The sequence below is a fragment of the Trifolium pratense genome, linkage group LG7 (assembly GCF_020283565.1).
Source record: "Trifolium pratense cultivar HEN17-A07 linkage group LG7, ARS_RC_1.1, whole genome shotgun sequence".
NCBI lineage: Eukaryota > Viridiplantae > Streptophyta > Magnoliopsida > Fabales > Fabaceae > Trifolium > Trifolium pratense.
The window spans coordinates 45,815,301-45,832,530 of NC_060065.1; the positions used below are offsets into that span (position 1 = coordinate 45,815,301).

At 29.0% G+C, this 17,230-nt stretch overlaps 1 protein-coding gene across 1 annotated transcript; it reads left to right on the plus strand.

Moving 5' to 3' along the window:
* The first annotated feature begins 12,877 nt into the window (after positions 1 to 12,877).
* Positions 12,878 to 14,801, plus strand: LOC123899761. The gene is made up of 2 exons (XM_045950970.1): positions 12,878 to 13,099; positions 13,210 to 14,801. Exons 1-2 carry the CDS (start codon positions 13,046 to 13,048, stop codon positions 13,882 to 13,884), a joined length of 729 nt encoding a protein of 242 aa, XP_045806926.1. The 5' UTR covers positions 12,878 to 13,045; the 3' UTR covers positions 13,885 to 14,801.
* Positions 14,802 to 17,230: the final 2,429 nt, after the last annotated feature.

Genomic DNA, 17,230 nt, shown 5'->3' on the forward strand with positions numbered 1-17,230 from the left:
AGAGAACCCGAGTTCAATTTTTGGATGAAATAATTTTTTGGTCAGACTTTACTTACCTCACCGGCGAACTCTGGATTACCGGGGTCCATTCTCATAGGAACCGTGAATACTAAAATAAAATATGTTGAATTGAATCTTAATTAATCTCAAAAGCTAGTTTAAATGGTGAGGTTACCCTCACATATCTATGCACTCAAATCCCGAGAACCTAAGCAATGTGAGATTTCAAACAAACTCCAACAACACAACTACATATTCAGCATGCATCCTCACACCTAGCATGAGTCTGACTCAAATGTCTACATTGCAGTCATTAACCCGCTCTAATACCATGTTAACATATACAAAATAGATGTGAGGATGAAGAAGACCAAAGGAGAGAACACCCTTTCTCTTAGGAGTGCAAAGCTAAATGAAACAAGAGTTATTGTATATAAATTAGAGATTGGAAAAGACTAAACTACCCTTACATAATAATATATAATAATTAAGTTCCTTTTTTTTATAAGCAATGATTCAATTAATACGTCCAGAATGTTGTTTCTAGTTGATCTAATTAAAAAGTACTTATTTTTCTATGCAATTGGTTCATCTCATCACATGCCACCTACAGTTTCTCTTATATTTAAGTGTAATTGTGCTAAATGTACATTATTTAAGTTCAACATGAAATTCATATTACGTATGAGTGTATGATCAATTAATACGTTTTTTCTAGTTGATCTAATTAAAAAGATTTTGAAAGTGGAGTACTTAATTATTTGAATTTGATTTTAGACGGTTGTTAAAATAAGCTTATTGTTCAAAATATATATGTTCATTATACTAAATTGTCACACATATACACACACACACGATATAAGATCAATTTAGCACGTAGGGCTTAACTTAAGAAATTAATTAGCACGTAGTTCAGTTTGCAGGCTTAAATTAAAATAAATTAAAGGTGATCACATGACAAATTTAGTTATTAAAGAGGATCCATTTGAAATATTATCTTGAGATTTAAGACAAAACCAATGGTCTAAATATCGTTTTGTTCAAAAAAAATGGTCTAAATATCGTTTGGTTCATGCTTTAGTGTATGTATGTATTTAAAGTATAAAGTATTAAAAGTGGATGAGTCAAAAAAGGGGTAGAAATAGAATAATATGACTTTGGACGTTAATCCTTTTGATACTAGACCAACTGCCCTAAAAGAAAACCGTTAATTCTTTTCCTAGTCATTTGTTTTCTTTTAAGATATAAAATGATGATTATCAAAACTTTGGAATCACTTTGATGTTTAGCACGAGAAATGATTAGGTTACTAAACATTTACTCAAAAAAAAAAAAAATTAGGTTACTAAACATCTTTGTTAAGTATATATTATTATTGATATTGATCTTTTCCTTTCTTTTGTTATGAAAATAAATTATTTAAGTGATTCTCTTTAGTATGCGCTCTTAATTTTACCATTATATTGGTATGAAGTTTATACCACCATCAGGGGCGGACCTACACTTGACTCTTTGCACCCACTGAGTTTTGTAAATTATGCCTATAGTTCTAATGGAAATTGCATCTTGCACCCCCTGAATATTTAGTGTTGCACCCGCCTAATTGTTTCTGCACCTATACAGCTAAAGGATACAATGTGTTTCCTTCCATCTGCTTTAAGTTAGTACACTTTCTATACTTGAGTTTGCTTATTGACATTTTCTTTAATTTAAATTCTTTCATGTATATACATTGTGTAATTCTTTTATTATTTAATTGAATGTTTTGTGCCTTTATTTTATTTATTTCTATTCAAATTAATCCATATTGGTTCTTTTACTCATTAGTTTTTTGAATAAAAATTTCAAAAGCATTCACATAATTACAAAAATATTACAATGATAGAACCAATCTACAAATTCTCAAGATTCCATAAAATCTTAATTAAAAGTTTATCCTTTTAAAAAATAGATTACACAAATTATCAGCGACACTAGTTAGCATTTTCCTTAAGCAATAAATACTTCTAAAATAATATAACTTTTTCTTTATATAAAGAAGAATCAAAATATTCACAAAAAATATGTTATAATTAGGATCGAAGGGGTATTAAAATTTTTAGATTTTAATATATATATATATATATATATATATTAGTGTAAAAGTTTGCACCCGCTGAATCAGGGTCTGGATCCGCCACTGCACCATTAATGATAACTAATTTTTATTGGAGAATCAGTGGGGTAAATAAAGTAAGTTCTCCCATCTCGATCAAATTTATCCATACCTATGGGTCATAAATCGAATCTCTTACCACATAAAAATCAATACCCTTACACTTGGACCAATCTATTGTTGGTATAATCAAATATCTTAATTTTTTTTACCATGTTTATTCAATAGAATTACATCATATAATACCACTTCTATAGATTAATATTTCAAATTAATATCTCCACAATATATATATATATATATATATATATATATATATATATATATATATATATATATATATATATATATATATATATATATATATATATATATATATATATATATATATATATATATGGGAGGGATTAAATTACACCGGTGTAACATTTGATTAATGTTACACCGTTCAATAACGCTTCAACGAATACAAATTATACAAAATCCACCGTTGGATTGAACCTTTATATCATATAGATCATCCATGTTCAATTTTACACAAATCTAAAATCGTTTCATATGTTATTGAGACCGATCAAGATTAATGCTCCACTTTTTTTTTATAGAGATATCTCCACAAATATTGCATGACATAGATTCAATAAAATTACATCACTTTCATAGAATATCTTGTTAAAAAAAAAAAAACATACACACACACATTTTGTTTTTAATTTTTTTCACTAAAATGTACGTACGTACATAACGTACTCTTATCTACAAGCAATAAAAAAGTATAGTAGAAATTATCAAAAGATACATGTAGCAAAAAAGTAAACTATAGAAGATCTCATATCTAACATTTCCATTAACTTGTACGGCTTCTTCTTTGTTTCTTCTGATTTTTTTCCTTAATCAAAACAAAATAAGTGACATGTTGATTGAGTAAATATCACTCCTAATTGACATTGATGCTAAAACAATGAATTAACCATTCACCTCTCACGTGTTTGTGTCGTTTAATCACTTTTTTATTTTTTTTTAATATATACATGCTTGAAAAACATCGTTACTATATTTGGCCGACAAAGTACATCTAAGAATATCTAAAATTGTAACCTTAATGGGAGAACTTTGATTCGTATTTTCTTTTTTGATTCCCATATTTATTTGAAAGCATATTGGAATGAATACTCCTTGTAGGCTTATGAAGGGTTCAAACTTATTAGATTTTATTACTTACATTAGAATTCTGCTCTTCAATTTGCCAACCAGATCATATATATGAAAAGGGCACTATGTACAAACTAACAATATGTGGGGCTAACTTGAATTGGTCCCACTCACACTCACACAAAGTCAATATAAAGAAGTTAGTGAGCGATTGTTTTGCGTAAACTCTCTGATTTTTAAAAAAAAAGATTCGGATAATTTAGAGTTTGGTTTGAACATAAGTAAAATTTTCTTAAGAATTATTTTACGTTTTTAAAATTTGAATTTGGATTATTCACAAAATGAATCGAAGATTGTGAATTATATAATTCGACAATTGGCGTTGTTTTATATACAGAAACTAGTGTATTAAAATATTGGCTAAATGCATCCATATGTCATTTAAGTTTCATGTTTGTTATAGTTAGATCTTTAAATTTTTTTAGGTAACAAATTGATCCCTTAAACTTCTAACTTGTTGCACCGTTAGACGTCATCCAGTTATCTTCTATTACAAAAATTTGTTGCAGTGATACTCTTCCAATTAACCTCCTCCAACATATTTGCTTTTTTAAATCAAAGTACAGTGAAAATCAACGTTAATCGCCAGGTAACAGAAGTTAACTGAAAGAATAACGGTGCAACAAGTTAGAAACGTAAATGATTCATTTATTACCTAAAAATTTGAAAGACTTAATTATTACAGACACGAAACTTAAAATATTCTCAAAATTATCAACGGAGATTGAATATAGCAAAAAGAACTACACTTCCACAAAGTAGAGAATCAAAGTTGAAATTTTACTAAGAGAAATACCTATATTTTATGTCTGACGTATCTCAAATATAATTATCTCTACGGACTAACAAAGAGAATCTATATGAAACAAAACATAGATAAAATATTTTTAAAGATTTTTTAGGAAAAAATATTCACAAATTGTGGAGTGGGTAATTATTTTAAGGGGTACTATGAAACCTTAATTACTCTTATTTTAGTAAGAAAAAGGTGATAGTATAATAGTTAGTAATGTTCTCCATCTTTTTTCTTTTTGACAAAAATGATTTCCCTCTTTTATTAATGTTTGGATAAGATATACAAACTTTATAAAGATTTAGCTTGTCTTCATTAACCGTTTATTTATTTTTCTTTTGATATACTTTTTTTATCAGAGGAGTATGTCTCATCACAAACTTCTCATTATAACTGTTAAGACTTCAAGCCACATTTGAGACATTGTTTATTTGGGAGTTTTATACAAAATCATTACGATTTTGTCATCTATGAAAGGTATCTTTCGAAATATTTTTTCCAAGCATGATGACTCAAATAAGTTTAACAAAGACATTTTTATGGGGTGGGATGGGTAGCTCAACTGGCCTGGTTAAGCCAGTTGAGCTAAGGGTTAAGGAGCATGAGGTTCAGGGTTTAAGTCATGGCAAATGAAAAAAAATTAACATAATATTATAATACTAACAACTAATATTGCTTATATATAAAAAAAACATTTTATTTAATTATATTGACACCCTTTCATTTAGCTTAAAAAAATAGCCAACACACAAATATTATAAAAGTGAAAAAAAATACAAATATGAGTGTTGATTATAAGATATCTTAATATTTTTATTCTCGATTTTTAAATAATATGAGACTATTTGGGTTCTTCAAAACAATACATCAAGTCACATTTTTTAGGTGATGATTTAGTTTTTTCTTTTGTAAAATGTGCATATGCAAGCAAACGAGTGTGAATGTTGTTTATAAACTACCATTAGTCTCTACTTCAAAACAGAAAGAGAAACAGAACATAAATCCAACAACTAAAATTAGCGCTAAACAAACATCGATATAGCGAACATCGATCCCCAAAATTTCATGGCTTACCTTTTCTTTATTCCATTGATTAATAATCATAATTGCTAATATCATGCTATGTCTATCACCATTTAAATCATGGCTTCATAACATGCCTAAGATATACAATTATATAATTTTGAAAGCATTCACCTGCAATAGTGCAATTCCACTTCCATGCTCTTATTTCTAATATTTTAAGAGACAGTTGAGTTTATATACTAACTGCTAACTAACATTCAATTGATTTTTATGGCGCCATATACTAATTGAAAATTATGAAATAAGAAACATTGATTGTGATACAAAATTATTCATATGTATACAAGTAGGAAAATGGCCTACCACGCTTGCTAATTAATATGTATGATAACACATGCCACAAACTAATTAATTAAGTTTTTTATTTTGACGAATTAATTAATTAAGGTTATAACATATAAATCTATATTATAATACTCGTAGTGGACATCACAAAAGTCTAAAAGCTTATTGCTCAAATAATTCTACGACCCAATTGGACAACATATATTAATTCCATCTCTTTGTACCATTTTGTGTAAAAATTGTATTCAAATATATTAAACTGAAATAAACAAATGGATAAATTAACTTCATCAATAATCTTCACCAATCTAATTTGTAAAAATTGTATTCAAGATTGATTACTATCCCTAACAAATTAATTTATCTTTTTAAAGTTTTTCTTTCATGTGTCACTTTGGCTATAAGTAAGCCACACTCATTGAATATGTTTTGTGCATTCACAAACTCTTTACATTACATTGAATATATCTTCAAGCATTATTTTTCTCATAGAGTGATTTAATTTATACTCCAGCAAGAACATTCGCCAATTATTGTCTGTTTGGTTCTACATTCACTGAAAATAATTTTGACTTTTTATTTTAAACGATCAAAGTTAGTAATTAGTCGATTGAAATAATCATTTTTTTATTGTCAAGTAGTTAGTCTCGTCAGAATTTCATCGCTTAAAATGAATAAGTGGGGAATTTCAAGTCCATGCCAGGGGCGGTTCTAAGGCCCAACTAGCCTGACCTGTTGCCCAAGCTCTGGCTAAAATTGTTGGCATTTTTAGGGGTTAATTTAGGACAAAACTAAAATTTATAAGGGTTAGTTTAGGGGAAAATTGATAATTTTTGTTGGACTATTTATATATTATATCATATGTGAAATTTTGCCCAGACTCTAAAATAATCCTGACTTCACCATTGATCATGCATATTATAATATCCCTACCAACTGAATTATATTCATGAATCTATCAAAATCAATTTAGTGCATAAGAAACCAAACACACATAATGTACCTCTAATGCCATATCACCACTACCTAGACATTGATTGGCACACTAGCTAGGTTGAGCATATATGCAGGTTATTTTGAGAAAGGTAAAACCAAATTGCTGAAAGACAATAATCAAAATCAAGAAACAAAGATGCGCCGCCCCATTATATTATTTTTTTGGTTTGGCCTTTGTATTATCGATTTGGTTTTACACTTTTCTTTCTTGAAAGTAGTAGAAAACAATGATAACATGTTGCCATTATATATTTGTTTACCTATTCCTAGCTATATATATATATATAAATTGATAACATCAGTGAATTAACTAATTTATACATCCCCTCATCATAAGTTTAACGGCCACCGGTTATTTTAAATCATTGAACATTTGTTTGTCCTCATGGTTGTAACCGTACACGTATATAAACAAGATTTTGTTGGTCGGAATATCGCATTTTTATATGCAGAGTTGGAATTTGAATTCTGCATACTTCACTTATTCACCTTAAGGATAAAATTTTAGTCACCAGACTACTTAATAAACAAAGAAAAAGATTTTTGTCGGTGTAGTGCACACTCGAAGCAACAACTATCTAATAATCTGTGCTACTGATAGACTTTAACATTACATTTTCACTTAAAATCTAAAAAATATTGTACATGTTAAGAAATCCCACAACGATTTAAATATCTAATTCTGTATCTCAAAACACTAAAATAAATATATAAGAGAAAGAAAAGAGACAATTATAAACTTAATTAAAATGTTAATAATTGATACATCTTATAACGAATAATGTGAAACTTTTTCAATATGTATATTTTCAATCAACATCAACACATAAGCAATAGGATCATAAAATTAAAATGAAGCTTGTACACTTATGACAAAAAGTTCATAAAATATGGGTAAATACATTGGCTAGCAAATTTAATCAACCAAAATATCATTAATGATACCTACAAACTTTAGCATTAGGGTCTTGATTAAGTCAAATATATAGAAGCCTCCTTCATTCCTTGCAATAGGACTTTTATTGTATTCAAATTTAGGGGTCCATCACCTTTCTTAATTTGGGAAAATTTTGGTGGGAAAGTTTGGTTACCAGCTCCTTTTTCTGACCAATAAATTTAACTAATTAGTATCCATTGACCTTGTATATGATATTTCCATGCTAAGTGAGTCAGACAAAAATTGAAAAGCGGGTTAATCTATTATTTAGGGTTCTATTTTGAGGCAGTATGCTAATTAAGAGCACATGTAGCCATGAGTTGTTTAATAATTACGTATTTTAATTGGTCAATTTGATTTGTCAAAAATGATATGCTGAGAAAATAATGCTTGTTAGTTTGTACATTACATATTTTATTTGGTTTTAACCTTTGAAAATGTTAGTTTTTTTCTTCATTTAAAAAAGTGACTATGGTTTACTGTTTGATGGAAATGTAATTAGTTTTTTTGTGTGCCTTAACACCGTATTGGATTTCACATTGTTACAATATCCCACCGTAACAGAGTTGTTGGACCGTCTGATTTTAAATTGATAGTTCAAATTTTTTTGTTGTAAAATTTTGTCAATTACCAATTCAGTTAGGAGTTAAATTCGAATTATCCAATAATTTATTTTAGTTAAAGGGTTAAGAAGTCCCACATCGGATGAGAGATGACTTATACATGAATTTATAAAGTAGAGACAATCATCATCTTACAAATCGGTTTTGTAAGGTTGAGTTAAACTCAATATTCAACTCTAAGATGATATCAGAGCTTCTTCAAGATCTTTTGGATCACACCCTATCAGGTGTTTGGACATGATTTATAAAATAGAGACAATTTTCATCTTACAAGTCAGTTTTGTAGAGTTAGGTCAATACTCAACTATAAGATAATGTTTATTAACTTAATTCTGTAAGTTTTATATGATATATTGAATTGTGTAAAAAAAAAAGGTATATATTGAGTAAAAAGTATATGATATTTGAACCTAAATACTTTGTTAAATTTCCTAAATTTTAATATATTTATCTTTACTATTTATAATCTAATTTACAAAATTTTCACTCCAAAAACAGAGGGGGTAGGTATATTAACTGACTAAATGAAATTCAAATAAATAAAATTATAAATTGTCAAATTTGAAATAGCATTGTTTTAGTATAATTTGAAATAGCATTTTGATTAAGTGGGTTTCATATAGTTCTAAACAATAAACTTTTTGTAATAGAAAAATGAGAATATAAGGAATATAGAGACAACGGCGAGTGGATTTTTTCAACGGCAAACTTTAAACTAGAAAACAAAAATTCTCTCGAAGTTCCAAGTATAAGTTAGAAGAATCTTACCTAATTGCAAATTTATATTGTAGTTTAATAAATATATATTGTAGTATAATATCATTAGCCTTTTAATGGTGAAACTACTTAGAAACTTCAATTTAACTAGGTGACTATAGTCATCTTTTCACACACCATTGTTTGCACATATCCTTTAAATTTATTAATATTAATTGATGGCAAGCATCAAGTGCCAAAATTGTCAATTAAAACAAATTAAATATATTTATAGGTAACTATCAAATCTATAAAAAATTCAATGATAATAATATAAAGGGTAAACAAGTTTTTTTTTCCCCAATAAAATTAGCAAATTTTGATTTTTATCTTTATAAAAAAAATCACACGTTTTTATCTCTAAAAATTTTTCTATTTTTTTTATAGTCTCTAATGATTAATTTATGTTCATTTTAATGTCACTATTATAACTCTTTTAAGTGCAAGATGTCTATATATTATGTTTACATATTATTCTAGAATGAACTAAAGTCGACATTATTCAAAAATCGAGTATATCTTAAGGTCCAACATGACTCATCCATATTTAACTAAGGAACATTGTTCCTTACATACAATGCTCATAGCAAGATAATGACTTCTGCATGCGATGTATAATCTTCAATTCTACCGCGTAACGTGGTCTACAAGATTGTTATACCACCACACCTACATATACACACACAAATATGCATTCACTCATATCTTCAATTTACACACATTTCACTTATCATAGACACTCATATTGATATGTCCTAACTTAAGCGCTAACATTTTTTTATGTACTATTTCCCCTCCATCTCTGCAGCTTAATACCACCATCAAGACAAATGCTATCTCCATTAAAGGAACCATTTAGCTCTGATACCTCAGATCATATATTATGTTAAATTTATTTAAGTTCATATTATGTTAACAGTCAAAAAAAATATATCAAAATTTTGTCAAATAGGGACTAAAAACAAAACATAAATTTTTGTAGGGATGAAACATGTGATTTATGAACGAAACCATTTTTTTTATTAACCATCTGGTATTTTCAGGGAAAGGGTCTTGATAATACAGAGCTCGGCTGCGAGCTAAATAATGGCTAGCCAAAAATTATCCCCACAAAAAATCGAACTCTTGTTGTTCCGAACAATTTATCTTAATGAAAGTTCATTAACTACTTAAACTTAATTAATATCTTGGTTTAATATATCAATTTGTTGTGCATGTAATGTAAAAACACCTAACATGGTTTGAACCCCAAAAAAAAAACACCTAACATGGTGAAATGTAATTAATGTGGCAATGTCATTTTTTGAGACAGTGACAATGTCATATGTCTATTATAAGATTTTGATATAAAATAAAAAGGACCTTTATTTTTTCATTTTGTTTGAGGCTTGACCCCTCTTCTTTATTAAAAAAAAAAATGAACATTAGGATTTTGAGTATCTTCCATCTTTTTTTTTTTTGGTAGAATAGTATCTTCCATCTTAATCTTAATTAGATAATATTGGTCCAAATTTAGCGGTGGTAATGTAGCACCATTGAAATTCTTGAAGAGAATTTTCTGTCACTATGATTTTTATTCCTCTGGCGATATTAATCTTATAATTATGTGTTAATGATATTTATAAATTTAGTCATCGATCGTTTCTAAAAATATCCATACAAAATTGGAGTAGAAATTTTTCCCTGCGTCTCATGTGTCTAACATGATAGTGGATACTTTAAGAGACAAATGTCCAGCACAAACCTTTTAATTGATCTTTTGCAGTTTTGCCTCTTTTTATGTTTCTTTATAATAAAACTAATAATAGTTCTATTTTTTGGTAGATAAACTAATAATAGTTCCTTTTCTACATGTTTTTATTTATCTTGGGCAAAGATTTGATTAGTAATATATTTACATTAAAAAAGAAGTTTTATGAAGTGCACTGGAAATTTAAAATTTAAAATTTACTATTTTTTCTTTTAAGTTTTCATCGGAATATTTTACTATTAAAAATCTCACATCGAATATGAGATGATTTAAACATAAGATTATAAATGGAATAATTTTAACTTACAAACGAATTTTATAAAATTGTGTTAGGTTGAATTCAAAATTCTAAAATATACTTCAAAATTTAAAATAAAATAAAAAAGGAAAAAAAAATTCTATTAGAAGAAGAAAAAAATAATGGAATAGTTTTACTTCTTTTTATTTTTATTTTATTTTTAAAGTGTCACTTATTAAGAGATTTCTAAAATAATTATTATGATTGGTCAGAGATGCTTCATTCTAAACCACTAACGGCTAAAACAATTTGAGATGCGATAGAAATATGATTATCAGAAAGATATCAAAAGATCCTACGACTAGACTCTGCCCGGATTTATTACAACACCTCTTCCATACCTCAGGAGACTTCTATTATCCCTTCAAATTTCTAGATACTTTTATAATATATATACAATAATAATAATAATTTTGAAAATATCATTTGAGTATATAACATTAATTAATTGTATACATGGCTCGGTTCAATGGTAAGATAACTCAAGCAAGACTTTAAATCTCGAAAAATAAAATTTACTAAAAGCTCGAGAGCTCCTGTCTTCTCACAGCATAAGCGGCTCACCTCTACCAGCAAATAAGCCAAACCAAAGCAAATTAACGACGAGAAAGTCTCATGGTACATCTGCTAGTCCCTTTGATTTCCAATCGTACATGGTGATAATTAAATCAATTCGAAAAAATGTCTCTTATAAATCATAACTCATAAATTCATTAATTTATAGTAGAAAAATGCTTTTAAGAAAAATTTAAAGATTTTTGAAAAAGCAAATTATAAAATGAGACAATAACTATACAACTCTTTAAAAATTTAAACAATTATTTTTAAATTTACTTTAGAATTCGTTTTAGATCTCATATTTTATGTTTTTCCAACCCTAATTGGATAGGGTAGAAAGGGGATGATTGTTTTTACTTTTTTTTTTATTGTATTTAATTTCTCAATAACATGGGAGTGAAAGTGGCTTAAAAAGCAATTCAAAAAACGTGAACAAGACTTGTTGTCTCATATATTTGGTTTGATTTTCTACTTTTTTTGTTCCCGCTTTTACTGCTCATTTTTTGTTTATGTTGACTCTTATTCTTTTATACCAAAAATAATCTTTGAAACGCACACATTAAAGAACCTATATGTTACCAAAAATAATATTTTGATGAAACAATTTTTTTGTTTATAATGAGCTGAGAATCGAACCCCAGTATAATCAGTCAAGTTTTTTAAGTTTTTTAAGTAACAAATAGATTTTTTAAGTTTTTTTGTTAATAAACTGATCCTTTTTAAGTTTTTAACTTGTTGCACCGTTACTCTTCTTTCGGTTATCGTTCCTTCCGGCCACAATTGTCTGGGCAATCATAGTTCACATCAAATTTATCATGGTTAACATCAAAATTAAGGATTAAGTCATCATTTTTGTAAACGTAGGATAATTAAAAGTGTAACGGTGCAAAAAGTTAGCAACTTAAAGGACTTATTTGTTACGTAAAAATCTTAAAGGATCTAATTGTTATTTATAAATGCAAAACTTAAAGAATCTCTGAATGCATTTAACCTATTAAATATAGAGAGTTAAAGTATTGTACAGGTTTGACGACTCAATATATCATATCAAATGTTCATACAATCTTTTATCGCATGATGTTAACTCTTAGTCTTTAGTTACAAAAAAAGCTTGTTCGTGTCCAAAAAAAAACTCAAAGGCATCTGATTAAACAAATTTCAATTTAATTGATAAAAATATTTTAAACCAAATACATTAATTTAAGATCGAAAGGAGTATAACTTAAATATGTTAAGAGTTTTATTGGTGAGTAATTTAGGAGAGTCTTCTCAACTAATTTATTTTATATGTATAAAATAAATAAATAAATAAATGGTAAAGATGATTTCAAAAAAGATAAAGAACACAATGTAGTGTACTAGGATTTATTTAAGGCTTTTAGCTTTTAAAAGCACTTGTTCTCAAAATCCAAGTGAGAAAGCAAACCACAGTAGCCAACAGTGACTTGGACTAGTCTTATAAAAAGCACTTCTACCTCCACTCCACCCAAAATCACTTATCTCAATACCCTTTTCTTCTCTCCCTCTCTTCTTCTATTCCCTCCATTTTCCTTTCTCTTCTTTTCTTTCAAAAAAGTTCAATTCTTCATAATTAACATGGACAATCAACCTAACTCTCTTCTTAATTGGGCTTACTTCTGCCAAGGAAAGGTAATTAACTATTTTTCCATTCATAATGCTTATTACTTACATATCTTAACAAATTCATAATCTTTGATTAATTCTTGATTAACTTATTGTTTAACTTAATTGTTTTATAGTCAATGGAGGATTTGAGACAATCACTTCTATACACAACTTTGGAGCTTGAACAAACAAGAACTCTAGCACAAGAAGAACTCAACAAAAAAGATGAACAACTAATGAATCTTAAAGATCTAATTAACAACATAATTAGAGAAAGAGATGAAGCACAAGAAAAATGTCAAAGACTTCTCTTAGAGAAACTAGTTTTCCATCAACAACAAAATGCGCCGCTTTCCGGAGTTTCAAGCATTGAAGATGAACCAAGAAAAAGAACAACAATTGACTCATCAAACAATGGTTTTTCTTTGTCTTCATCAGATTGTGAAGAAAGCATTGTTTCTTCACCAATTATTGATCAATCTATGATTGAAGTTTTAACACCAAATAAGCCATTACCTGAAAAAGGTAAACTTTTGCAGGCAGTGATGAAAGCTGGTCCTCTTCTTCAAACCCTTTTGCTTGCTGGACCACTTCCTCAATGGAAACACCCTCCACCACCTCTTGAGTCTTTTCAGATTCCACCTGTTACTATACCACAGATTCTTCATCAAGATTCAATTTTTAGCAGCAATATTGATACTACTAATAGTGATTCTCATTGTGGAAGAGTAAGTAGAAAAAGGGTATTTTTTGATGACTCTGATTCTCCTAATAATCAGAATAAGTACCAAAGGGTTGTACTTCACTGATTTTTCTACTCATGGTCTGATTTTACCATCTAGTTTTTAGTTTAGTAGTTCGGTCATTTCAGTATATGTTTGGATTTACTGTCATTTGATAAAATTACTGTGAGTTACCGTGATTTTGACTAAAGTTATGGTTTGAAACTTCAACAAAATACAGGGTTATTGTGATTTTATCAAATTCACTGTGAATCTAGACATCCGGAAGATCATAGGATTTTTAAGGTTAGTGACTGATCTAGTATATGTATAGTGGTTTGTTTGTTTGTTTGTTTGTTTTTTTTATTAGTAAGAAGTGAACTCGGTAACTCTGAGTTTACAATAGTCATAGATATTATTGCGCACCAACCAGTTGCGCTAGAATGTTGTGGTAGTGGTTTGTTTGTTTTAGGACACAAAGTTATTTGGATTTGACTCATTGAGAGAAGGAGATGTAGAAGAAAAAACAAACATGGCTTGATTTAGGTATTTTTAGGAGGAAATATTTGAGGTGAAGAATTTGTCCAATCTTCACAATCTACTTTTGCTTTTTGATGCAAAAGAGGTTTTGATTTTGTCTAAAATTATTGTGTAACAACAAAGATACTGTAGTGCAGCAACCATGTGATTTAGGTTTGTTTGTGTGTGTTATGTTTGTGATTGAGTGAGTGAAATTGATGTATAGGATCACATCATGAAGAATTAAGAGAAAATTGGGTGTGGAGTGGTTGAATTGGGAGGTGAGTGTGACCAACAACCTAAAGTTAAGGTCTTTGAGCTTTGTTTGTTGGTATGGGGTGGACCCAAAATATTAGAATCAGTATCTATTACTGGTGTAATGTATGATTATGTTATGCTTTTGTTAGATAAGTTATGATTATTAAGATCTAATCTTTTGTTTTTTACATTAACAAGAATTAATCTCTCTTTCCTTTATGTTCTAATTGATTGCAACCTTTATCTTCGCCGCCGAAGTAGGATTGAAATTGACTGCTGTTAAACATTCACACAGTTCCATTGAGTAATAAATTTCAATGGTTAATTTGAGATCGAATGGTCTAAATCACACAGTAAAATGATTTCAACTGCAAAAGTATATATTTTAACGACACAATAATCTTGTTTTTTTTAATGTGTGATATTTTCTTCCAATGAACTTGTTTTAACTTTTATTTTTCAATTAAGATCCATCATTAAATATTTAATTTCGTCGAAGAAGAAGAGTAGAAAATGTTGACTAAATCATGTTCAATAAAAGCATGGCAATAGGAAAGAATATAAAAAACAGGATTCCACAGACAAATGAAACATGCTACATTATGATTAAACAAATTTGTCAAATTATTATGCAAAAAAGGAGGTTATATTATATAGTCTCAGTACATTTCTTATTACCAAAGCAAGTGCATTTGTCTAGCTTGTCTCTCACTTTCTTATCTATGGCTATGGCCCTTATTATTTTAACCAAACAGTCTTTACCATTTTTAGTCCTAATTTGGTGCCTTGGATTTGTCCAATTCAAGGATGAAAAAACTTACAATAATGTTACATGCAAAATTTTACATTAATATAATTTTCTTTCTTTCACTCTTGTACAACATTGACTCTTCCTTCAAAAAAAAAAAGATTGACTCTTCCTTCAAAAAAATTAACGTTGATTGAATGACCAGGAAAATGAGTGAAAAGCGATCCGGATCCTCGGCTGCAAACTTCCATGCTGCAATGTCTGCTGCAAGATCAAGAACTGTTGGATTAATCCAACGGCAGGAATAGAAGATGCAAAAATAAGATTAAAAAATTGATGAAACATTGAATTCTTCTTCGCATAGGCCTCTAATGTTGCCGCCCCAAAATCATTATTGGGTTTATTATGTTGCTCTTATTTTTATAAAAAATATGTTTTGGCAAATTCAGCTTGTCATACAATCCAACAAGTAATTGATAACTTTGCAATGAGAATAACACTGTGAATATTAAGATGTTGAAGAAATTGGATAATAGACATTAATGATGTGCAGAAAGACAATTTGTAAATGGTGAGGGATTAGATATCGGGCTATCAGTTCTTTAATCTTATAACATGGCCATACGATTAGTCCAAGGGTTGTCATATTTGCAGCAGAGAGCATTGCAGTTGAGGATCCAAATCGGAGTGAAAAGTGATTTTTTTTTATTTATAATATGTAACAGAGAATAGGTAGCAATGCTTTAAGCTCTAGTTGCTAGGAATTTGAGTTTAAAATGTTTAATTATATTTTTTTGGTTTAAATGTTTAATTATATTTTACTTATCTTTAACCGTTAAGTTTTTTTTTTTTTTTGCATAAATTAAATATCATTTACGGACAACTATAAAGTTTAATATTTCAAGCTGGGTAGGTTCGCAATAAGCAGCAAAATTCTCTCTCAACAGATTTACCGCCACTGCATGTTTTCGGCTAAATTCAAATTCATAACATCTAATTAAACTGAAGAAAAAAAAACTTTTACGTTCTGGACTGGGTCCAAACTATTTATCACGGCCCAATATGACAAAGCCCAATCAATTATAGTCCATAAGATTCAAATGACAAGAAGACGGGAAAAGCACTAAGTAGCGCCAGTAAACCAAAAGGCGGTGTCACGCCAAAATATCTTCACCTCCATGATTCCCCATCATGTTACTTTACGTGGAGGAAAATCACCACCACCTCCACGATCTGCCATAGCTTGGAGTGGAAGAAAAAGAAATCGCCCAGCATCCACGTAAGAACGGCGGAGAGAGTAGTGGCCGAAAATCAAGGTAGTTAAGCTTGGAGAAGAAGGAATCAAAGGACTATAAATAACACTGCATATTCTTTGTAAACTTAATGGACTTTTGTTGGTCCAAACTTATGCCAATTTTTTTCTTATAATCTTAATAATAGAAAACCCCTTAAGTATTCACCGGAACACGGTCTCATCTATATGGTCTTAGTACCTCTAAGTTCTACATTACTAGTACCCCTCCCTTGCTAAGGAAATACTAGGCCGTGAATGGCGCGACTCAACTTGAAGGATAGATATTGGAACTTTGGTCAATTAAGTAATAGGAGACCAATAATAATCCCAACAAATTAATTGAACTTTTGCTAAAAAAATACTTTAGACTCATGTTGGCACGAAAATTTCTCATCCCACCTACTCACTTTCTCACTCACCCCCTATTTTTCCATTTTTACCCTTGGTCAAAAAATTCAGAACGCGTTTTCCGAATTTTTTTTGCCTTTAAAAACAACTTCGGAATGTGTTTTCCGAATTTTTTCTAAATTTGAACTAAAAAAATTCGGAAAACGCGTTTCGAATTTTTAGACCAAGGGCAAAAATAGAAAAACAGGGGGTAGGTGAGAAAGTAA